This window comes from Rhipicephalus microplus, chromosome X, assembly GCF_043290135.1.
Source record: "Rhipicephalus microplus isolate Deutch F79 chromosome X, USDA_Rmic, whole genome shotgun sequence".
NCBI lineage: Eukaryota > Metazoa > Arthropoda > Arachnida > Ixodida > Ixodidae > Rhipicephalus > Rhipicephalus microplus.
Genome location: NC_134710.1, coordinates 386,969,178 through 386,993,736, shown reverse-complemented (window position 1 = coordinate 386,993,736; position 24,559 = coordinate 386,969,178). Strand labels below are relative to the sequence as shown.

The window sequence follows — 24,559 nt, the reverse complement described above, 5'->3', positions numbered from 1 at the left end:
CGCATTTTTTCAAAGCTCGTAACATTTGGGTGTGCCGTACGCGTAGCTCCAGGCGCTATTGGCGGCGTTAAAATCGCCAGCAATCACTAGCGGGTTAGGCCCCGTGAGACGGACGCCTTTCTAGAACAAGCGTGTAATTCTTTGTCTATGATGGCTGGGACTACTGTGTACATTAAGCATGTACACGCTTTGTTGTGATGTTTTGCCAGGGAGAATTTTGACCATAACATGTTCAAGTTTGGGCAAATTGAGACTGTGCGCTGTGCAGGTAACCTTGTTAGCGACTAAGGTGGTGGTACCGCGTCCTCCCGAGGGGCCGAGCAGCCACAGGTATCCGGAGAACGTGGCGGTAACTACTCTAGTCTCTCATGTCGTGTGTGACAAAATGGCTAAGCACGTCGTCCTCAACAGGGTTGGTCAATACCTCGGAGATAACGACTGCATCTCGCACCACATGATTGGCTTCCGACCAGGGTTATCCACTCGAGACACCATGTTCCTTCTAAAACATGAAATTCTAGATGGCGGAAAAACTCAGGACACTCACGCAATACTCGGTCTCTATTTAGAAAAGGCATTCGATATCATAACGCACTCGTCATTTTTGAAAGCGATTGCAGCCCTCGCTCTAGGTCATCCATGTTACTATATCCGCTCCTTTCTCACTCGACGCAGAGCCGTCCTCCGCGTGGGAGACCTATTGTCGGAAGAAGTGGAACTCGGACAGTGGAGCACTTCACAGGGATCCATTCTCTCGCCCATGCTCTTCAACCTTGAGATGATCGGCCTTTCCGGACGACTTTTGAAAATTGATGGACTAAACCACAGTGTCTATGTGGACGATGTAACCATATGGTGCTCCACAGGGTTGGATGGCTTCGTTGAGTCCGCCTTGCAAGAGGCCATCGACACCACCGAGTCCTATCTCGACCACACTGGTCTCAGGTGCTAACCCACGATGTTGGAGCTGTTGATATATTTGCCCAACCGCCGGGGGGCCAAGCCCAAAGGGTGAACACCTCCTGCAGAACGCGATATCACCCACCACACCAGAGATGATCGTACTGCACCCAGGTTAGACACCATCAAGGTCCTCGGCATGATCATCGAGTCCCGCGGAACTAACACCCAAACAGTACACAAGCTCAGGCTAAGAGTGAGAATGCCATATGACTCGTACGTAGAGTAGCAAGCAGGCACCATGGCGTCGAAGAAGACAACCTGCTGCGCCTCGTACACGCGTTTATTTTGTGCCATTTTACCTATATATCTTGCCGCTATACACAAATGGCTACGTGCTGAGCGCGATCAACTCAATGCGTTTATTCGCAAGGTGGTCAAACGAGCCCTTGGGCTCTCTATGACCACTCCAACGCAGAAACTCCTCGAACTTGGCGTACATAACACGCTAGAAGAGATCGCCGAAGCACAGGAATGCGTGCAATTGACTCGACCCACTGCCACCAAGGGTGACCGCCATATTCTGCGCGAGCTCGGCTTCTTCTCCTAGACGGCAGGGACCCCCCCCCCCCCCCATAGTTGACTCTTACTCCCCGTGAAATTCGTGACCTTGTAACAATCGTTCCGATTCCACGAAATGTACACCCCAAATACAACAGAAGGAGGCGCCTTGCGCGGGCGACCGCCATTCTCAAGCGCATAGACATGGAAGCAGACAATGTCTCGTTCGTGGACGCCGCAGCCTATCACAACAACCGAGCCTTGGCCGCGGTCGTGGTATCATCCGCGCAGCAGACTCTTAACTCTGCCACAATCCTCACCCGAAACCCCGAAGAAGCGCAGCAAGTAGCTATAGCTATAGCTATGCTTGACAGCAAACGGGAACTCATCTACAGCGACTCCAGACCGGCCACCAAAGCCTTCGAACGTGGAGTCATCTCCGACCAGGCGTTACGTATCCCGTGCAGAGTGGACCCGAGTGGCCTGAAGCACCACACTGTCATTCGATTCCCCGCCCATCTCGGCCAGGTGCCGGGTACCCTATCCAAACTCAACGAGATCGCCCACGATGCAGCGCGCGCACTTACCGACCGCACCGCCACAGGCAACCCCACCTCGCTGAGAGACATATCGGGATGCACCTATTACGTACAATGACATAACAAAGCACTTTTATCTTGAACGCCACATTTTCCCACCCCACTTCCGAAACTTAAGAGACCACAGTCATTATTCCTACGCCTATTACAAACACAAACGTACCCAAACCTTGTCACGCTTCACGTTTATTATACTGATGCCAACCCCAGCAACACATGCCCATCATCTGGACACATGGCGACACTCGCACCCATGCTCCGGGAGTGTAGCAACTCTCCTCCCGACTCTACCTCAAACAAGTGGGAGAGGTCCCTCAGAAGCTCACTTCTCGCCGACCTGCAATGGGCCGTCCAGCAGGCCCACGAAGCAGCCGCCAGGTACTCCCTGTCAGTCCCTACGTGTGAGACGCCCGGTACGCGCTAAGCGCGTCCTGCAGGACTGAAATAAAGTTTTTTCATTCCATTCGAAAACTATTTTCGTTCATGGCAGCCGTCCCAACTGTATATATTTGCATAATTATAAATTTTTTAGAACTTGAAGCAGTTAACAAAGAATTGAGTTTTTAAACGCGAAGCAATCCTTAAAGAACTGAAGTATATTTCGAGTGTTTCTTTGTACTTATCTACCTATCTGGCTAGCCACATCTTGGTGCTCGCTTTGTTGCCTCATCACTCTAGCATACATTGAAATTGGCATATGGGGGCATGAGGGCATGACAACATGTGCCTTGTCATCCTAACAATAATAACGTGAAAATTACGCCGTATATGTCATGAAACGTTCAGTTATATGTGTCACGCCCGTATACCACGAGCTGTGGTATGTGGGTGTGAACCTTAACGTTTGTACTTACCTGGGAGTGGTGGCAACAAACATCAATTATTTAAACGCTGGAACCCTTTTAAAACGTGGCATCGGCAGCCTTGATTTAGTGAAAGCAAAGAATAACAATCGAAATCCCATCTGGAGTCCAATTCAAGATATTCGTGTGGACGTCATGTATTACACCACAGAACCACGCAAAGTCTTGAATCTGCTTTGGAAAGGTTTCGTACCGGAATTAAGTTTGTGCTAAGTGATAATGTTTACAGTGTTAGGTATGTAAATTTAGAGCAAGGACATAAACATTGCGTATCTACTCCCACTATACAGACGCACGTCATAATGGGTTAACATCGATTGTGGCTTCCTTGTTTGTGTCTGGTTTTATAACTCTCATACACATTATATACGCACTCATATGTCTCAGCAAGCTATGATCAAGCATTGCTCGGCAACAGAGAAATTCTATGACAAATGATATTCACATAATAGGATTATTGTGCGCACTCCGTTTTCATAAAGTTTACGTCCGTGTTCTAGCGTGAGAGCTTAGGTTCCGTCAGGGTGTATTTTTCTCTTTAAACGCTAGTGTAGTCGACTAGGATGGTTAAAATAGCGAAGGAGTTTTACAGAGATCTGTACAGTAGCCGGGACAACCACGACCTTAATACTATAGAAACTAGCAGTAACCCTGATGACACCCCACCAGTAATGATAGAAGAAGTCAGGAAAGCCTTGGAGAGCATGCAAAGAGGCAAAGGTGCTGGTGAGGATCAGGTAACAAAAGATCTGCTGAAAAACAGAGGACAGATTGCGTTCGAAAAACCAGCGAACCTGTTTACGAGGTGTCTCCTGACGGGAAGAGTACCAGAGTCTTGGAAGATTGCTAACATCATCTTAATACATAACAAAGGAGATGACAAGGACTTGAAAAATCACAGGCCGATCAGCTTCCTCTCCGTAGTGTTCAAGCAAGTTACAAAAGTAATTGGTAACAGAGTTAAGAAAACATTAGAATTCAATCAACCAAAGGAACAAGTAGGATTTTGAATCGGCTACTCGACATTCGACCACATTCATACTATCAATCAGGTAATAGAGAAATGCTCTAAATATAACCAACCGGTATACGTAGCCTTCATAGATAACGAGAAGGCGTTGGATTCAGTATAATTATCAGCAGTCACGCAGACACTGCGGAATCAGAGCGTCGATGAAGCATATATAAACATCCTGAAAAAAAACCTAAAGGGGATCAACTGCTACCATAGTGCTTTTTAAAGAAAGCAACAGAATACCAATCAAGAAGGGTGTAAGGCATACAATCTCCGAAATGCTATTTATCGCGTGTTTACAGGATGTTTTCAGAAGCCTAGAATAGGAACAGTTAGGGATAAGAGTTAATGGAGAGTACCTTAGTAACCGGCGTTTCGACGATGACATTGCATTGCTCAGTAACTCAAGGGACGAATCGCAACTCATGATTACAGAGTTAGACAAGGAGAGCAGGAAGGTGGGTCCTAAAATTAATCAACAGAAAACGAAAATAGTGTACAACAACCTCGGAGGAGAGCAGCGCTTTGAGATAGGTAATCGTCCACTTGAAGTTGTAAAAGACTATGCCTACTTTGGGCAGGTGATAATCGTGGAGCCGAACCACGAGATTAAAGTAACTAGAAGAATAAGAATGGGGTGGAGCACATTCGGCAAACACTCTCAATTTATGACAGGTATATTGCGACTATCCCTCAAGAGCGAAGGTATATACCAGCTGTATGTTGCCGGTACTTAGGTACGGAGCAGAAACATGGAGACTTACAAAGAGCGTTCAGCTTAAATTGAGGACGACGCAGCGAGCGATGGAAAGGAAAATTGCAGGTGTAACATTAAGAGACAAGAAGAGAGCAGAGTGGATAAGGGAAAAAACGGGGGCTAAGGATATAATAGTTGGAATAAAGAAGAGGAAATGAACATGGGCTGGGCATGTAGCTTGTAGACCATTAAGGGTAACTAACTGGATTCCAAGGGAAGGCAAGAGGGTTATGGGGAGACAGAAGGCTAGGTGAGGGGATGAGATTAAGAAGTTTGCGGGTATAAATTGGCAGCAGCAAGCACAGGAGTGAGTTAACTGGCGGAACATGGGAGAGGTCTTTGTCCTGCAGTGGAAGTAGTCAGGCTGATGATCTTGATGATGATGGCGATTATGATGATGGTGATGATGATGATGACGACAATGACGGTAGTCGACCACTACTACTCCATTTACAAAAACAAGTAGATGTATTCAGTAAAGCCTGTCCGAACGAAAATGAGAAATGCGTCAAAGACAAGTAGTCACTTACAGCTTCGCTATAAACCAATTCTCGCAGCTCACGGGATCTGCCGAGTTTTAACGCGAAACTCTTGTATCCCATGGTCCACTAAATCTTCAGTGATGTATCTCCGTCAAGGAAACGACGTCGAGAAAATGTAAGCATTTACATGTCAAAGAAAAAGGTTTTGTCAACGAGCATTGAACCGATGACCTCTCATCAATAATCTCATACTTTCCTCTTCCAGTGCTCTTCGTCAGCGGGGTAGTATCGCCTTCTGAGAGCGGCAAATCATTCATAATTACTGAGTTCATTACTTTGGCCTCTTTGATTAGCACCTGCAACACGTACTGCTACACATCTTTCCCATTACAAGTGCGATTTCATCTTTTAGCCTAAGCGTACATCTCACTCATAACGTCCATGAAAATTAAAAATATTCCTCCGACACGCGCCTAATTCGAGTGGATGTAATGGCGCGTTCCTCGCTTATGATGCCCCGAGAAACATTGCGGCTGGGCTTAAGGAGCAACACGACGCACTTAGCGTTTTCTTAAATAATACTAATCTCAATCACAATTCAACAGGCTGTTTTGTGTAAGGAGCATCATTGTAAGGAGCCTTGATGTGCGCGCCTCCGAGGCGACATGCACATTAAGGCTTTCTAATTTTCTGCGTTCAATATGCGATGTCCATCTGCCTATCACACCTCTTTCTCTTATTACGCTTTGGTGGTTAACATGTACAGATATCACAATGATGTGTTTGATACATTCTTCATGGACGTTAGTCGTCGTGATAGAACTGTACCAAGCATGAACAACGGTATATCTACGTTGAACGGTGGTTTAGCTACCAAACACCAAACCATACATTCGGGAAACCCTCGTTTATCAGTGTACAGAAAAACATTCAATTACCTCGGTTCAGGTGCATTTTTCTTTGTTATACATTTGTGCTTTTCCTTTGTGCTGACGGAGGAATCAACTGTTTTTTTTTTCAATGAATGGTTGCAGTTATGAATTTTGAGTATTACAATTTCTTGCATATGTTCAGGCTTGCGTGTACTATGATATGTATTGTTTGGAGATACTCTAAACATTGTTTCTGGTGTGCAAATATTACTAATATTATTTACTCTTATTAATAAATTCTGAGTCCTTCTCTAAAAATGCATAATCTTTGGTGTTAGGGGCATAGTACACTGTTTGCACTCATTGTATTTGTATTACATTTTTTAAACGGCCCCTAGTCACTTGGCAAAATGTGGCATTACAAGCGGTCTAAAAATTTCTTTAAAAGAAAAGTTGTTAGAAATTATAACGTAAAATGATTCTTCATTGCTTTTTTTTAAATGGTCGTTAGCTGTATACGATTGGTCTAAACAATCTGGGTCACGTATGCAGCACTAGCTCGTTACGCAAGCCAACCAATGGCGTGAAAATAATACATCGTGTAAGGACCACTTATGAACGCCCACGTAAAATCCAGAGAATGAAATATTTTGAATACGACATATTGTTTGACATTGATTATTCCGCACTTAATATTTTCCGTGTACCATAAAATTGCCTGCTTTTTACATGACGTCATGAATCAGGGAAAAGTCATGGTGTTTATCACCGCGCATGCACATTTAACCGTGCAATCACGTGCTGAACAATACCTAAATCATTGAGGTAGCCCGAGAGCATCTTGATTTAAACATTATCCAAGTAAAGTAGCCACCGGTCTCATTATCAGCGGCTACATTTAGCAGCTGGCGAGATGAAATAATAAAGTATAATAAATTATTTTCAATTGCAGCATAACGGCGTTCAGCAGTTTGTGTGCGCCGACATCTCTGTGAGCTCGTCCTTGCTGAGAGAGAGAGGAAGAGAGAGAATTTGGCAGCACTGCGTGTGTGTGCTTTTTTGCTGTTCAAGTTGTATTTTGAGCTGCAAAAGACAAGTCAAGTTCAACAAAAACCTCCTAGTCCGACTCTTAATTAAGCCTCTATGGTGCTAAAAACCACAGTATTTCACTTTCTTTTCAGTCGGCGGGTCCAGATAAGAGTGAAGCTTTAAAGCTGAGCTTCCCACTGTGCACTAGTCAACTGCTTTATTCGTCTCCATTTTGTAAGCTGCTAACATCGCTCCAAGTTACCATGAGCAAGGGTGATCAGGTTTGTTGAAGACTAAAGCGGACACTTTTTAGGCACTTCCAGAAAATGCTAGAACATCTAAAAAATTGTAACATTCATCACCCCAAAGCCGCCCCGACAAAATATCGGTGATGATATTCATTTTCGATACAAATTGTTTTTCTGAAGCAGCACATGCTTTGACCGGCCAAGAAAAAGTTTAATCCTTTGCATCCGTAACGACATCGGCCAGTCGCTGCAGAACGAAAGCATGGACAAGCTATGCAATGTTATTGGACCCCTGTTCAGGGCTGGCCTGCTCTGCATTACTGCAGCACATTGCGCAAAAACACCGCATGCACAGCCCGCACCGCTAAAAGCCTACAAAAAAATCGCCACAGCAGAATTTTTGAAGAAATTTCACTATATTTTCACATTCCGTCATAACAATATAATTGAATTATTTCTGTGGTGAAGAAAACTTCACCCCAATTTTGCTTTTGCCAGCGTGCAGTGAACAGTGACCACTGTCGAAAGTGTGGGGGGCTCAGCCCCTCTTGCTGCTCTTGGCTGGTACGCCTATATCTGTAGATCTCCTCCACCACCTTAACTATCCCATTCATATTGGTTATGACGTTGCTTTCCGGGTCTCTCAATGCATACATTCAATTTTTGCCTGCGCACAAGTTTGCCTTCGGAGTTTTCAGGCTTCTTCCACTTTTTACAGCCTGCGTAATTCTCTCCGTGTTGTATAGGTTCTGATGTCGGCTCTCTTTTGCCTACTGATTAACTTGAAATCTCCAAGAGCTCTATATTTTCGGTTTTGTTTAAGGCTTTATAGTTTGTCGTCTTTTAATTAGATTTTTCGTCTCCTTAGATGGTTTGCCAGTGTCCTGTCTACTGACTGTGCCTCCGAATTGTATTTCACACTCTTTGATAATACTAGTGAGACTATCGTTCATTGTGTCAACGATAACGTCGGTTACCTCGTTTAGAGCCTCAAATCTATTCTGAAGCGAAACTCCGATTTCTTTCACCTTCCCTCTCACCGCAAGCTGAATAATTGGTGTTTTGCATAGTAGTTTATGCCTTTGCTGCGTAGGTGAATACGAGCTTTTACCAATCTATGGTTACTGCATCAGATCTTACCTACTACTACATCCTGTACAATGCTTGGATGGGCACACAGACTGAAGTCTAATTTTACTTTTTTTTATAAGGGCTTCGCCCCGTTCACTCACAATTAGCCTGTTTTCAGAAGAAGGTCTTCAAGATTCGTATATTGTTATGTTCTCCGAACTCTGCAAATAACTCCCCTCTGGCATTTCTGGAGCCGATGCCATATTCCTCAACTGCATAGTTTCTGGCCTGCTGCAGCCGTGAAGCTCCGCTTAGACTAAGCTTGTCCTGCGTCAGGCGTAACCAGCAGTATCTCGCGAGCCACGGCGGCTCCTGCTCGTCGACATACATACATACATACATACATACATACATACATACATACATACATACATACATACATACATACATACATACATACATACATACATACATACATACATACATACATACATACATACATACATACATACATACATACGTTCCGCCCCACTCTTCATCATTCACGCCGTGGATGTGCTGTCATATTTTGCGTAATCTGGAATCGAAGTCGCCCATCAAAAGGGGCCCCGCCGCGGTGGTCTAGTGGCTAAGGTACTCGGCTGCTGACCCGCAGGGTGCGAGTTCAAATTCCGGCTGCGGTGGCTGCATTTCCGATGGAGGCGAAAATGTTGTAGGCCCGTGTGGTCAGATTTGGGTGCACCTTAATGAACCCCAGGTGGTCTAAATTTCCGGAGCCCTCCACTACGGCGTCTCTCATAATTATATAGTGGTTTTGGGACGTTAAACCTCACATATCAATCAAATCAACCCATGAAAAGGGCTAAAGACACACAGTATTCTGATGGGCGACTTTGCGCAAATAATACTCGCTTAATTAGCACATTCAGTATATTCCTTTTTGAGTTAGAAGTTTTACTTGACACATAAGTTCAGGGTATAAAGCATTGTTGTTGTGAGTTACTGCAACAAACGCACATGGTATAAAGTTTAAGGTTGTGTAGTGACGGCAGAGGCAACGTGCGTTACTTTTTTTGCCGATGGCAACGCGTTACTTAATTTTGTACGCAGGAAATGAAGCTCCCCTGAAGTGCATAACCTCAATTTAAATGTTGAGGTTACGAAGCCCTCTTGCCCACACAAGATTTCAAGTATGCTTCTAAAGTGTTATTCAGGATGGCGTGCTCTTTATCTCACTCTAGTATTTAAAGAAATAGATCATTTCTGCAACAGTTCTTCAGCGGTGTGAATCAGCAAACGTCGTGCCTGTATTTAACTCCGTAAACAAGCAAGTACTAAATATAGGGTAATGTCTTTGCTTTTCACTAGGTGAAAACTTTTAAAGCATATCATTACCAATACATTGTATAACATACCTGAACGTACAATATATGCATTCTCCATCACCTACGGCTTTTGTGCTAGCTATTTTACTGTTAGAGAGCTGTTTAATTTACACATGACAATGCTTCTTCCCTTATCAATCGAAGAGAGATTGATGACATATTTATTAAATATTCAAGGGTCTTTCTCACGGTCTGCCATGCCAGATATATAGCTTCTTCAGAAATGTTTTGACGACAACGTGCTGGTTGATTAGATAGCCGATAAGTTGTGGTCGTGCTCGAAATTGGTTTGTTTTACAAGCGAAGTCATTTGATGTACAAATTCCTACCTGGGTGCCTTAAGGCTGGATTTTTGGGCTGCTTTTGTTTATTAGTTGTATAAGTGGCCAAGCATAAATCATCCGTAAAACTCAAATAGAACTCTGAGTCTATGCAGATCACTGTGTTATCTCTAAAACCATGTGTAATGCTTAAGAAAAAGATGCGCTGAATAGCCTTATTTTGTTGTTTTGTAACCAAGGTGAAATATTGCAAATGTCTATTATTTTGAAAAGGATTGTAGTCAGGACCTTTTGAAATAAGAAACAGCCTTTTCATTTCATATACACTAAGGACGGTGTAAGCCTAGTACATGTTACGGAGTTTAAGCACATTCCTGCAACTCTCACAACAAATTTAAACTGGCACAGCACGTCAAACATTTTGCAACAAGCTCTTCGAAAACTAGTATATCCGGCGCATGTTAAGCAACAAGAAAGGAATGTGGACCGACAGTACCTAAGGCTTTGGCCATACTAAAATGAGCCTCGGCTTTTGGTCACCTCTACACAGACATGATATAGCTATTGTTAGAATAGCCCCACCACGGTGGTCTAGTGGCTAAGGTACTCGGCTGCTGACCCGGAGGTCGCGGGATCGAACCCCGGCTGCAGCGGCTGCATTTCCGATGGAGGCGGAAATGTTGTAGGCCCGTGTGCTCAGATTTGGGTGCACGTTAAAGAACCCCAGGTGGTCGAAACTTGCGGATCCCTCCGCTACGGCGTCTCTCATAATCATATAGTGGTATTGGGACGTTAAACCCCACATATCAATCAATTGTTAGAGTATGTTAAAAAATAAAAAAAGTTAAAAGGTTTATGTTTTGTCGCAACAACCAGTGTTTCTCGTATATATCTTTATGCGCAGGGTTCATGCGCGCAGCCCCTCTCGAACATTGGCGTATTTGCAATCGTGTCATCCTGTTGCTTAGAATAGTTCACACCGGTTCGAATGTTCTAGCACTCATAGCCTTAATTGCACTTTCTGCGCACCGTACCCGGTGATTCGCTCTCCTAAACTCTTTGTCAAAAACAGCGCAGGTATACGAGGGAAGAAAGACAATAGGACAGAGCAATGTTTCAACTTCAGCGTTTACTTCATGTGAACTAATATGCACGCCTTAGAAATTTATACATATAGATGAATGCATTCTAACCAGCTCAGCCTATCAACGCGGGGCATTTTATTCGCCTTTCCGGTCGTATTTAACATAGTAATAGTCGCAGCGCGTGCTAGTACCCAAAAAACTTCTGGTCACGTCATTTATGCCTCTCTAACACTGAGAGATAATTCTTATGATTTAAGTTGTGCTAGAGAAAGAAAGACTATTTTCCCGCCCTCAAATAAGATAGAGGCGCTCAATATTAAAGACTAACTCTAATAATGTTGTATCTAGCTTAAAAGATAGTGAATTTGAAACTTTTGACCAGACACTGGGAGATAACCTTTGAAAATGAACTAGCTACTCGTTAAAGTTTCTGTTCCTCACCAATACTGCTAGGCTACGTCGGAAGACAGAGCCGGAAGCGGTCCAGTACATGTCTTTGTAACCAGCGATAAGGTCTGTATTCGCTCCTACACGCAAACACGCAAATCCGGCCTCGCTGGCAGAGCCCCACAGCACATGCATGCTCGCGTCTCGTTCCAACAGTCTCCCCCCCCCCCCCCCCCTATGACCTCGCATGCTGGCGCGGGCAGCGTCTGCTAGTAAAAACGGATTGCTCGCACTGCACAACCGTTCACTGGCCACCCCGCATATGTAGGCACTGGATTGCACATTACCAACCCACCACTCGTTGAAGGCAACGCTTCTCCTTCATTCAATAAATAAGAAGGATAAAGACGAAATAACATTTTGGCATTCGGAAACCATACCCAAGTAGGCAATATTCAGGCAATACCCTTATTGTTTCGTGACGCGTTTACTCGAGTTCCCCCGTGGAATGAAGCGGGCTGTTATTTTACCCCTGTAAAAATCCCCGAACGATTGTGCCGGTTTATAACATTTTAAATTGTTCTCGTTTTTTATCACTGCAGAACCTGGATTTATAAAGTGAGCTTGGTGAGTCTCAGCACAGATTCGGTGCTGAGCACTTTAAAAAATTGCGTATACGTACATTTTGTCACATTGGGTGTATTCAAAGTTCTGAACGATCTGTATATACAAGTGCTGTGTGTCGAAAACTGAGAGAACAGTATTGGTAAATAAATAAGATAAAGACCGGTTCTCATCACGTCATCTGGTACGCCCTTTTGGAAAACAGTATCTTCTTTTCATTCTGGCGACAAATGTTTATTCCAGCAAACTTCTAAATCTACCCCCCCCCCCCCCTGCCACGCCAACGCCGCCGATCAGATGAACCCCGCACCGGTGACGCCCTGCCGCCGGCGACTTTCGTACCATCGCAGAGGCCTGTTTCGCATGTCTCTCTGCTGTGACTCAAGACGGCGAAGTAATCGTACGCAGACCGAAATGCACCAGCAACAGTACACCAGCCTTTCCGACCTACCCCTGGGTGCAGGCATCCACCGCAAGAAGGTTCAAGTGTGGCGAAGGCCCCCATGACACGTCGTCAAATTCCAAAGGCATTCTAGTATCGGTCCTCCACACATCGGCGGTCGGTGTGGCGCGGACGACATCGTGCGAAACACCAGCACCGTCAACCGGTGCGTCTGGGCTGCATTCACAACGCCACCCCGCCACTTGTTGTGGAGCCCATCACACACTGTAAGCGTCATGGAAAAATCACTACGTTACGTTCCAGCAAATGGCAGCATGAATGCCAAGTAACGTGCTATTTGGTGCCAGGTTATTCCCGATTTCCATGCCTGCGTAACAGGTGCGCGACTTGTGCCGCCCACGCAAATTGGCAACCACAATTGCTTCTGCCACCAGTGTTCGTCTTTCGCAACCCTCGTCCATGCACTCCGCTGCTCTCAGTGCTGCACAACGGAGCTACGACACGGGCCCGATGCCTTTTAAGATGATGACTTGGACTTCATCACGGACATTTAGGCATGCCGTTCACGTACAGTCTGCTTCACAATTAGGGGAAATGCCAGAGCACATGACATCGCGATGCGGCCAGCACTTCATTCACGCGCCGACAGCATCTTACGCATGCGCAGACGCTTGAGTAATGACCTATTGAACCGCATCGTCGGCGACGGCGGTGGGCGCTGCCCACAGTTTCGGGCAGCCTGTTGATTTTATTGTTGCTGCGGAATCTAGATTATTATTCTGTACTAAACGATTGGCAATGCCAACTTCTCAGCCTTTCTTGGCGATATCGGGTTTTATGAACCGCATACTTTGTTTGCTCTTTGGAAACACCGTGGCATCTTATTCTCTGTTGCACAGATTATGTGCAACGCTGCGGAAGCTAGCGAGATTTCTAGCAGTCGATGCGTTCACGACAAAAAGTACCTCGATGTTGTTACCACCAATAAATTATTTTTCTTTCGTTATTACGTTGGCAAGTAATTCAAGCTATTATGCTGGTTACAAACAAAAACACCGTTGAACGCCTGTTATAATGTTGCTGTGAAGTTTAGCTTCACGGGACGTCACATAAAGGCTCCTTACTCTGGGTACGTCATGATGGCGGCCATCTGGAATTTCGGTGTCAGGGCAGCATAGAACACCAGAGGGTCGTTCGGAGCCCGTCTTTTTTTTGTGTTCACCCAGCTTTTTTCTGTTTGGAAGTCGTGCCAAAGAGAGAGCACAAAGAAACGTGAGAGTGAACCGGCACTAATCAGATCTCAGCAAGCTACCACGAGTTATACGTTTTGCTGGCCGAACTTCTTGCATAGCTTCCACACCATTGCACCTGATGTATGAAGCGGAGTATAGTGCGTTCACGTATGTTTTTTTTTTCATTGTGATTGAGCCGCAGTACGCTATGACGGGGAATACAATAATGAACATGCACCGTGTGTGGCATTTATTTAAAGCTGAAATAAAACAAAAACCTAGCATTCTACAGCGACTGCCATGCAGCTATACCAGTTGAACAGAATAAAACAAAGGAGAACAAATTAAGGAAAGTGCTTCCTCTCGATGACATTTTATTACTTGAACAAGCACTCACTCGCGGGTGCCAAAATGCACACGTAAGGCTTTCAACTTCACTCAATACCCCGTCATGCCCCCACCGGAAGCGATGACGGCACTCATTTTGAACGGCAGTGAGGCATGCTGTGAACGATAGTTATAGCGCGAGAACAAAACGACGACACAGAGACAAGAATGACACGAAAGACACGAGCGCTAACTATCGTCTCTGTGTGGTCGTTTTGTTCTCGCGCTATAACTATTGCCATGCCGTACCAACTAGCCCAAGCTGTCACACGTGTTGTGATACCAAGACATAGACGCATCAGCTGGCGGAGGGGGGAGGGGGAGGGGCAGAGGGGGTGCCAGCTTTACCACAGTAATACCTCAATTATATGGTCATGAGGAATTTGGAATGTTATGAGGGAATGTTGCAATATAATGACAGTTTTTCAACATTTATGCTGTGACGATTTATCTTGTAGACTCCTTGCTGTGCGTGACGCGTATGCGACGCTATCGCGCCTAGAAGGGCACTATAACACAACATCACTCGTTCATGCTGGTAATAAGTTGTACCTGACCTGAATTTAAATAATTAACGATGCCCTTACGGATGAGAACAAGTTTTTATCGGCCAGTCATAGCAATTTCTGCTTCAGGAAAATATTCGTCTTTCATCGAAAAGGAAAAGCATCCCCGCTGCTTTGTCGAAGCTGCTGTGGGACTAATTCTCTTTATATTTTAGTTTTGCTGAACAGGAAGCGCTAAAAAAGGTTTTCATTTTAGTCTCCGACCAACCTGATCAGCCTTGCTTATGGTAGCTTGGAGTGATAGCGGCAGCTCGGAAAGTGGTAACGAAAAATTCAGTAGCGTCAAAAACATTGCGAAGATCAGTTTCCAGCTTGCCCCGCAACTTGATCCGCCGGACCAAGGAGATGATGAAGGTACATAGTTTTTTTTTGCACTAACAAGGTTTAATTAGGTTTGGGGCTAGTTGCTTTCTTTTAAATTGAAGTGAATTTACAGCTCAAATTAAAACTTCGATGGCAAAGTAGCCATATACGCTGTGCTGCTTAGTTCTCTCTCACAAAGCAAGAATGCGCTCAAAGAGATGTATACGTGCAGAAACTGATAAATGTCGTTATTCTGCAAGTGAAAATAATGTTAAGCTCATATGAATCTGTCGCGCTAGCTGCTATTGTTCAGCACGTGAATGCGTTGTGTAATGTGCATGCGTAGTAATGATTCTTCATAAGATATCAAAGATTATGGACGTCATGTAACAATCAAGTGATTATATAGCACACAGCAAATTTTCTGTGCTGAAGAACCAATGGCCAACAATATGCCGTATTGCATATAGTTCATTCCCATAATTTTTTACGTGGGCGTTCTTAAGCGGTGATTACGCGATGGATCATTTTCACGTCATTTGTTGCCTCGCATAACGAGCTGGTCCTGTGAACGTGACCGGGTATCTTTAGACCAATCATGTGCAGCTCACTACTATTTTGAAAGGAAGCAATGTGGGATAGTTTAATGCTTCAATCGCCTGCCTTCTTTAAAAAAATGGTTATTGGGTATTCATGGAGGTGCCTGAGGGCCCTTTAATATACACCGTTGTTAATACAAAATACGATGAGGGTAAACAGTCTACTACGCTTTTAACACCACAATTAAAAAAATCATTTTTAAAGAACGAGGTGTGTGGTTTAATAACAGCAATATAAGAACAGTAATATTGTTAATAGGCACGCACCATAAACACCATTTTGTGGTGGTGGTGGCAAATGACAACACACGCAAGCCTTAATAAATGCAAGAAAGTGTAATACTTACCATGAAAATGTATAGTAGCAATCATTCATGGAGAAAACATGACTGATCCGTCTATCATAGGAATTGATGTAGCAATAAAGTAAAATGCGCCTTTACAAAGATAACTGAATGTTTACTGTGCATTGATCTAGGAGGGTTCACAAAATATGCGTTCGCGCGTTTGGCGGCTATATCACCATTAAAATTGATGCCCCCATCTTGATAGGTGGTGGTACATCTTCCTCCCGACTGACTTAGGTCTACTACCAATTTTTTAAACGAACCATTGTGATATATGTGTAGATGTTAACGGCCAGAGCACAATTATAGAAAGAAGCGTGTTAGCAAGGTGAGCGTCGCATATTATACGAGTCAATTGTGCTAAGGCCACCCTCCCACGGCCTGATAAAGTGCGATTGAACTTTGTGGTATCCAGAGAGAAACGCAAAGCATGTCGTGTCTTCCTGTTTTCCGGCCGCGGTGTTTCTAGGGGTGCGCGTAATCGAGGATTGCGACATTACGTCCAAGTCACTGTGTGAGATACAAATATTTTCGTATCTTACACCGTAGTCCAGGTGAGGCGGGCATACTTCACTTCTAGGGCTATTTTCGGTTTGGATGAACGCTATCAGCGAGACCAACGCATGTGCTTAGACCGCCATCTCGTGGTGTGTTGAGGCGTTGACAAAATCGCACTTGTATTGAAAAGGCACTGAATGGGGCAGACGCGTAGCAGTGCGTGTTGCAGGTGCTAGTTCTGGAGGCCACATTAATGATGAATTACTTTACCGTTCCATGACGGCGACACTCCCCCCCCCCCCTTGATGACGTAGAGTACTCGAAGTGGATATTGTGAGATATATAAGGCGCGTTTGTACAGCAGTAAGAATATCCGGCTGTTGCGCCGTCGATTGCATGCATGGAACTTGTGGCACCGAACCCAGAAGTCATTAGTTCGATGCGCAAAGACCAGACTTTTTGCTTCAACATGTGAATTCATATATTTTTGTGACGTCATTTCCGTCACAGAAATGGGTCATTAACTAGAGCTTGGCATACAAAAATTTTGTGCTAAAATTCGGCAGATACTATGAACTGTGGGAATATGTTTCATGCGAAGCAGTAAGCGAGTGCCTGTATTAAACCACATTTCTAATTTTCTCTCAAACAGGCATTACCGAGTACATCAGCGTGCTCTTGCGAATGAAGTACTGTGAGCAAATTGTGCGCTCCACATATATATAGTCTACACTCGCATTTAAAAGTTTATGTCCGTGCAGTAACGTGAGTGCTGACGTTGCATCAGCTCACCGTTATTAACCATCAATCTAGACGCATTGCTTCAAGGCAGCTTATTCATGCTCGCTTGCTTTACTCCATGCGAGGGAAACAGTGTCGTCATTGAAGGCCTTGTCGAAGTGAATGGTAAGTGAGCATGCGCATTGCGCTAGACGAGCGAGCGCGTGTCGTCTGCTGCATGTGAACGGCAGTACAAAAGCCGGGTGCTTTAACGTGGAAAAAAGGTTTAACTTCTAATTATGCTCCACCTGACTTACAAAAAGACTTCTAAATATTCGGCGTCTCTCATAATCATATGGTGGTTTTGGGACGTTAAACCCCACATATCAATCATGACTTCTAAATACGTTACGTTTTCAAGATCATCGTTGATTTGTGACTGGGCGCTTTCCCCGACGCAAATTTTGTGTCCCAGCATGACCAGGTGGTGGGGCACACTGCAAAACTTATTATGAACGAGCACATGAAAAATCTCTGGGTCGCGGTGCTCTTCTGGCAATCTTCAGCATTTGTGAAAATATATGACAATATACATAAAGCAGGCTATGGTTCGGCACTCTGTTTACGCGGTGACTGTGGAGACACTGAAGGTTCGGCAGGAATGGCAGAATATTCAAGCGTATCGTTACTTTGTGCCAGCGCTGTGCTCCCCACAACCTTTCAGAATGGCAGCAGTGCTCTTACTTTTCAAAGGAGAACATGACAAAATACTAGTGTAACATGGAGGTAAGCTATTACAGATTCCTGATACAGCTTCTTCAATCTAAATAATATTTCGTGGAACGTACACCAAATAACCATTCGGGTAATTGTGTTTTTTAGCCTTTTCGTTGTCTGACTACAAGAACGCAGGAAAAAGATGAAAACCAAGTGACGTGGCAGGCATAAGAAATGCGCCGATTGAACTTAAATCATATAAACTTTAGTCTCGATAATAATAGGCTCACCAAGAATGCCGAAAATCAGTTAGCAGATGAGACATGAGCACATTTGTGACGTGATTCGTGCGGAAGGATGCTATTGTCTTCACGTTTGCGCGCAGATACTGTGACGAGTCACGAAACGGCACTAGTAGTTCCGCAAGCCACGTACTTCTGTGTTCACCCACAAAAAGATTGCGAATGTACTGGCGAGCCCACCCTAGGTTAGGCGTTGTTAGGTTTTCTTTAGGCCGGTACATGCATTCGAATTCAGTGCATGTTGTTGCGACGCGCACCTCCGACGACGTTACGAAGGGCGCTACGAATCTCACCGCTGCAACCACTGTTTCGAAAGACGGCGACGCCAACACGGTCCCGAAGGCGCCACTGCTTCCAACTCCGCCGGGAAGGTCACCAGCCGTTTGGTAGCGTATGTTTCTCAGCTCGCGACTGCTTCTGCTCAGAGCTGATAAGACGAGCGGACAAGACGACGGTGAGTTAAACAAGGTTTATGTACAGCATATATACAGAGGCGTTACAAATTCGGCACTGGGGCCGACAGACTCGAAGAGCCGAGCTCTCCTCTCTAACACATAGGTCTGCTCTCAAACGGGTCCGCTCTGACACACATGTCAGCTTTCCCTAGGACCGCCGATCGCGATGCGCCGCAGGGCTTCTTTTATTTGCACCGGGTCCAACCAAAATGTCCAATCAGAAGCGCCGCTGGTCGTCAGGGCAGGCTCCTCCAATGGGGTCGCCGCGCAATGCATCAGACCCCCAGACATGAAGACGCCAGTTGTTTACTCGACGGTTCGCTTGCCGAGGCTGACTCACTGCACGTGCACGCCAGAGAGGCGCCGTTGAGTTGATCGCGTCAGGCGGACTGGCCTTGACACAGATTGCCTTTTTCAGAGGCACGGCCGTTCACTGTGGACTCGCAGGCATAACAGCACCCCCGCCGCCAGACAATGCGCCGAAAAGACGAGCTGCTTCCACGGGGCTCGGATGACAGGCGCGCTCGTTCGCCAGGTCCCTCCAGGTTCGCCTCCAGGGCCATGGGGAGAATGCAGCTCCAGACTCTGTTCCGGGAACACATCCCATTCTCAACGACAGATCCCAGCTCCACTGGCTTGTCGCCACTGGCTTGTCGCCACAACTTGCTGGCCAACTTCGCTCGTCTCTTCTGACCATCTTCGGTTTCAGCACTTGTCGATGGTGTTGCAACTTGCTAAGAACGGTTCAACAACAGACAACACACGACACAAGCAAGTGCCCTCGGTCACCCAACAGAACACCAGACAAAGTATAGTACAACATATACCTATCTACGTGTCTATCGGAATTTTGTTCCCTCTACATCAAGAGGCACATGTGGGACACAAGACTCTTAAAGTAAGAACTTGAATTTTTCACACTTACACCAACGCAACGAATTAGAATACCACATAAAGTTGGCCCTTGAGATCACTCTGAACGAGAGCGCTCAGCCCAGGTCGTGATAAAGTCAAAATTTTGCCCCGAATCGCCAGCGAGAAACCGAAAGGTTGAGAAGGTACTAGCTAGAATGCACTGCTCAATGCACCTGCATTAGCGTTTAGCTTTCCCCTTTTTTTTGATAGCGAACGTCAAAGTTGCGCTGTGGAGCAACATGCTCCACCTCAGTAACCGGCCACTTTTAGGCGACGATACCTATGCGGCACCAAGAGGGGCTCACACTTGCGACGTTGCACAGGGGAACAACGATACGGCTTGCTACGGATTGACTCCTCACCGCTTAGCTCGATATCGTGTTCGATCACCCTCGTGTTTCCGGGGCGGTCCGAAAACACGTCTCCAAACTCGGATACAATCCTTCTCGGGTCCTCCTTCCGGGCTTCACTTAACCTAGGCTCTAGGTTTATCTGCTCCCAGATTACTTTCGATCCCCCTTCGATTACCTCACTAGAACTCAAAACTTCCGCTCCCTCTTCCTCTGAAGCATTCAACAGCTGATTTACGACCGCTTGATGTTGAACATTGGGTTTCATCAAGTTGTAAATTTTGTTCAGCCGCCTTCCTAATTTCACTTCATAATCGGCATCAGAAAGCTTCGATACTACTTTTGCGGGCCCTTCCCAATCAACCTCAAGCTTGTTCCTTTTGGACGGCTGCAGCAGCATTACCTGACTTCCTACTTCAAAAGCACGCTTATTCACCAATTTCTCGTAGTGCTCCTTCGACAGCACTTGTGCCGCGTTTTTGTGGCTTTCCACTAGCGCATCAATAGAGAGATCCTCACGCTGCTCACGAATGAGCGTCTCTCGATCAACTCTCGGCAGCTCGCTCCAACTTTCCGCTACAGGCGAGAGCGTTGCAACCCTCTCGCTCTGACTCAATGGCGCCATGTCGTCTCCCCCTACGCATACCTCACCGGCCGCTTCCGCGACGGGCCGCTCGCGTGACCGCTCACATGACTCATGCGGAAAATTTTCTTTCTGGGGTTCCGTCGACCCGCCGACAAGGTCACTTGAGAGTTCACTGCATTGAACCAGATCAAGCTGCCGCGATAGCTTCCGCGCTTGCGATCGCGTGAGGGCCATCCACGCTAAGTTGGGGAAGAACGATTTGCCCTGCTCTTTGAGAAGCTGCTCTGAGTTGTTGGAGAAAAGATAAGGAAAACGATCATTTAGCGCGGCAGACACAGCCGCTTCGGTGCGAAGCTTACTGAACGAGCCTTCAGTGACAACCGTGGCGATTGGTAAGCGAACACTCTGCTCCTCGGCGACTTGCCTAATCCACGCGCATTCTCCTGTAAAGTCATCCGGAGACACCAATGAAGGATGGACAACGTCCATGGTTGCCGCTGAGTCTCTAAGTGCTCGGCACGTTTTCTCATTCACCCTAATTTCTTGGAGATACGGCTCCAACAACCGCATGTTTTTTTCTGATTCTCGGATTGTTGCGAAGGCAAACTTTTCCTGACAGTTTCTCGCGATGTGGCCTTCCTTTTTGCAGTTGTAGCAGATTAGCGGCTTCCGTTTGTTTTCCGATTCAAATGCCCGTGTGGTATCAGTGCGTGGTTTAGGAACCTCATTCGATTTCTCCGCTTCTGTTTGCCCTTCCCCTACACTGTCCTTCGTAAGAGACGGGTCCTTGAAATTACGATGCGGAGCGGGTCTCCGTTGATCAGGTTTCTTTGAAAAGCCCTCTTTTCTCTCATCCTTTTCAACGCGCACTGCCCTGCTGTGCAACTTTCGGCGAGTATAATACTCCTCAGCTAACTCTGCTGCCTTGTTTAGCTGTACTTCACCAAGTCTGTCCTGCAGCCAAAGCCTGACATTATCCTCGATGCAGCGGTAGAATTGCTCCAATGCAACGCATTCCACCACTCTATCGCGGTCGTCATAAACACCTTCGCCCTTGAGCCATTCAAATAAATCGGCCTTAAGACGAAACGCGAAGTCAACGTGTGACTCATTCCCCTTTTCAGCATACCGGAACCTTTGCCTGAAAGCCTCGGGTGAAAACTTATAACGTCTCAAGAGCACTTCCTTAACCTCGTCATAGCTCTCAAACGCTTCCCTCGACAAGCAAGTTATTGCGTCGGACACTTCACCGGGAAGAAGAGCTAACAGGTTCTGCGCCCAAAGAGACCGCTCCAAAGCGTTTCGCTCACAGACGTGTTCAAACTTGACGAGATACTTCGCCATGTCCCTGCCTACTACGAACGGTGGCAGTTGGTCCCGAATCCTAAAACCGCTGACCTGAATCGTCGGAGAAGCTACGCTAGGCGCCTGCGAACACTGTAGGATTGCCAATTCTCTTCGTTTCATCTCGAGGCGCTCCTGTCTCTCGGCCTCCTCGCGCTCGCGACGTTCTCGCCTTTCAGCTTCTTCACGTTCGCGAGCTTCTCGCCTTTCAGCCTCTTCACGTTCGCGAGCTTCTCGCCTTTCTTCACGTTCGCGAGCTTCTCGCCTTTCTTCACGTTCGCGAGCTTCTCGCCTTTCAGCTTCTTCACGTTCGCGAGCTTCTCGCTTTTCAGCCTCCTCGCGGCGTGCTTTGATATCCACCCAGGCCTCATCGACTTCCTCAGCCGACACTCCCTCATCCTTCATGATCTCAAGGATCGCTTGCTTTCGTTTCGCACGGCACAAAGTAATGCCAAGTTCCTCACAAATTTCGATGAGTTCCTTCACTTTAAGGTTCTCCATCGTTCACACTAGCCTCTTGCTGTTTGCCCCTGTTAACAATTTACTTGCTGTACCCACTATAAGTCAACTAGCAAGACGCGCAAGCAATTTTTCGCACTCCCGTGTTTACCCCCTCCGCATTAACTTTAGTTTCAAAGCACTTCGACTTTGCTTTAAACGATCAAAGCTCACTTCAATGCTTCACACAGCCCTTCTCTAAACTACTACAACCTGAGCTAGAGTAGTCTGGTGAACTGAGGGGAAAACATCAGGCACTCACCGCATCGATGTCGCTGACGCCGGCCGATCCCGCAGCTGCCAACCACTGTTGCGACGCGCACCTCCGACGACGTTACGAAGGGCGCTACGAATCTCACCGCTGCAACCACTGTTTCGAAAGACGGCGACGCCAACACGGTCCCGAAGGCGCCACTGCTTCCAACTCCACCGGGAAGGTCACCAGCCGTTTGGTAGCGTATGTTTCTCAGCTCGCGACTGCTTCTGCGCAGAGCTGATAAGACGAGCGGACGAAACGACGGTGAGTTAAACAAGGTTTATTTACAGCATATATACAGAGGCGTTACAAACTCGGCACTGGGCACGACAGACTCGAAGAGCCGAGCTCTCCTCTCTAACACATAGGTCTGCTCTCAAACGGGTCCGCTCTGACACACATGTCAGCTTTCCCTAGGACCGCCGATCGCGAAGCGCCGCAGGGCTTCTTTTATTTGCACCGGGTCCAACCAAAATGTCCAATCAGAAGCGCCGCTGGTCGTCAAGGCAGACTCCTCCAATGGGGTCGCCGCGCAATGCGTCCGACCCCCAGACATGAAGACGCCAGTTGTTTACTCGACGGGTCGCTTGCCGAGGCTGACTCACTGCACGTGCACGCCAGAGAGGCGCCGTTGAGTTGTTGATCGCGTCAGGCGGACTGGCCTTGACACAGATTGCCTTTTTCAGAGGCATGGCCGTTCGCTGTGGACTCGCAGGCATAACAATGTGTAGGATTCCGTGAAAAGTTCAGTTATGTTTGATATTCTTATCTCTGGTGTTTGCAAATTGCCTAGTTCTAACGAGCGTAATAAGAGAGAAATGTGAATCTAGAAAAGTGTTTGCTAGTCTTTAAGTAAACACTCCTGCCTCGTTAACAGCTTGCATCGTACACCAAAATTGTTTTGTTTTCACTGTTGTAGCTGTTTCTGACTATTTTTTTTGCGGAAGAGCTATGTGAAGTGCGTGCAAGATTATTTACACAAAGGCAGGGAAGGAAACGTAGCCAACAATTTTCTTTTCTTTGTATAGCTCATTCCGGCAACTAAGTGGTGTGGCAACTACTGCCTTGTTGTCTTGTCAATTGTATGTGTGTTGTGTGCATTTACTGCCGTTTGACTCTTCTTCCGGTCTCTTAGATTGTTGCCTACAAGTTTATTTCTTGTGTGAAAATTATACTCATGATATGGCAGCTGTACTTCCGTGTCTTGAAGTGCAACGTACCTATCTATTCGTGTCCACATTCATATAGCATCCCCGCAGGGGCATCTGTGCAAGCAGGCGTTTGATGTGTAGCGACACCATGGACCCGAGCTAATGGGGGGGGGGGGGGGGGTTCGACTCCCCTCCACGCCTAGCCGTGCGTGACTTGCCATGTCCGGGGAAAGGGGCATCCTGGGGTTTGAGCCGGCACCTGGTGATTGGACTTTTAAGGCCCCCTGGCAGAGGCAACACACCTCTGGCCTCAGGTTCACGTAGATGGCACCCCTGGGCTGACCCACCTAGGAGAAATTGGCAGTCGCCTTTTCCTATCTTTCTCTCTCTAGATCTTCGTCTTTATCTCCTACTTTATATCTGTCCTATCATCTTGTGTCTTCTATATACTTCCGAATTTTTAGGCGGTGAGGGTTAACCTTGTGTAGTCACTCAACCTTGGGCAGTTATATTTGGTTTTATTGACATTGTGCGGCTGGCGTCTGCAGTCCTATACAAGTGCTACAACGTCCCCTAGTTGGGCTCCGTGTTGAGTGGCCGCCATTGCTGCTGAAACAACCAAACTATTATGGGAACACCTTCGTTTCCCGGACTACTTAATCGTCGCTCTCAAAAAAGGGTGCGCACCGAGGAACTAGTTTATTTGAGCCGCCCCAGCCTATCCTTCCCAGATTTTCATGTGATTCACTGTGAAATTCCGAACAAACAAGC

The 24,559-nt window shown here is 46.3% G+C and overlaps 1 protein-coding gene across 1 annotated transcript; it reads left to right on the top strand.

Annotated features, from left to right (window-relative positions):
* The first annotated feature begins 385 nt into the window (after window positions 1–385).
* LOC142775415 (uncharacterized) lies at window positions 386–952 on the top strand. Its single transcript, XM_075876813.1, has one exon. The coding sequence runs from the start codon at window positions 386–388 to the stop codon at window positions 950–952; it is 567 nt and encodes a 188-aa protein (XP_075732928.1).
* Window positions 953–24,559: the final 23,607 nt, after the last annotated feature.

Bases quoted from the DNA above. Each gene is read 5' to 3' on its own strand.
- LOC142775415 (XM_075876813.1), top strand. From the start codon at position 386: ATGGCTAAGCACGTCGTCCTCAACAGGGTTGGTCAATACCTCGGAGAT.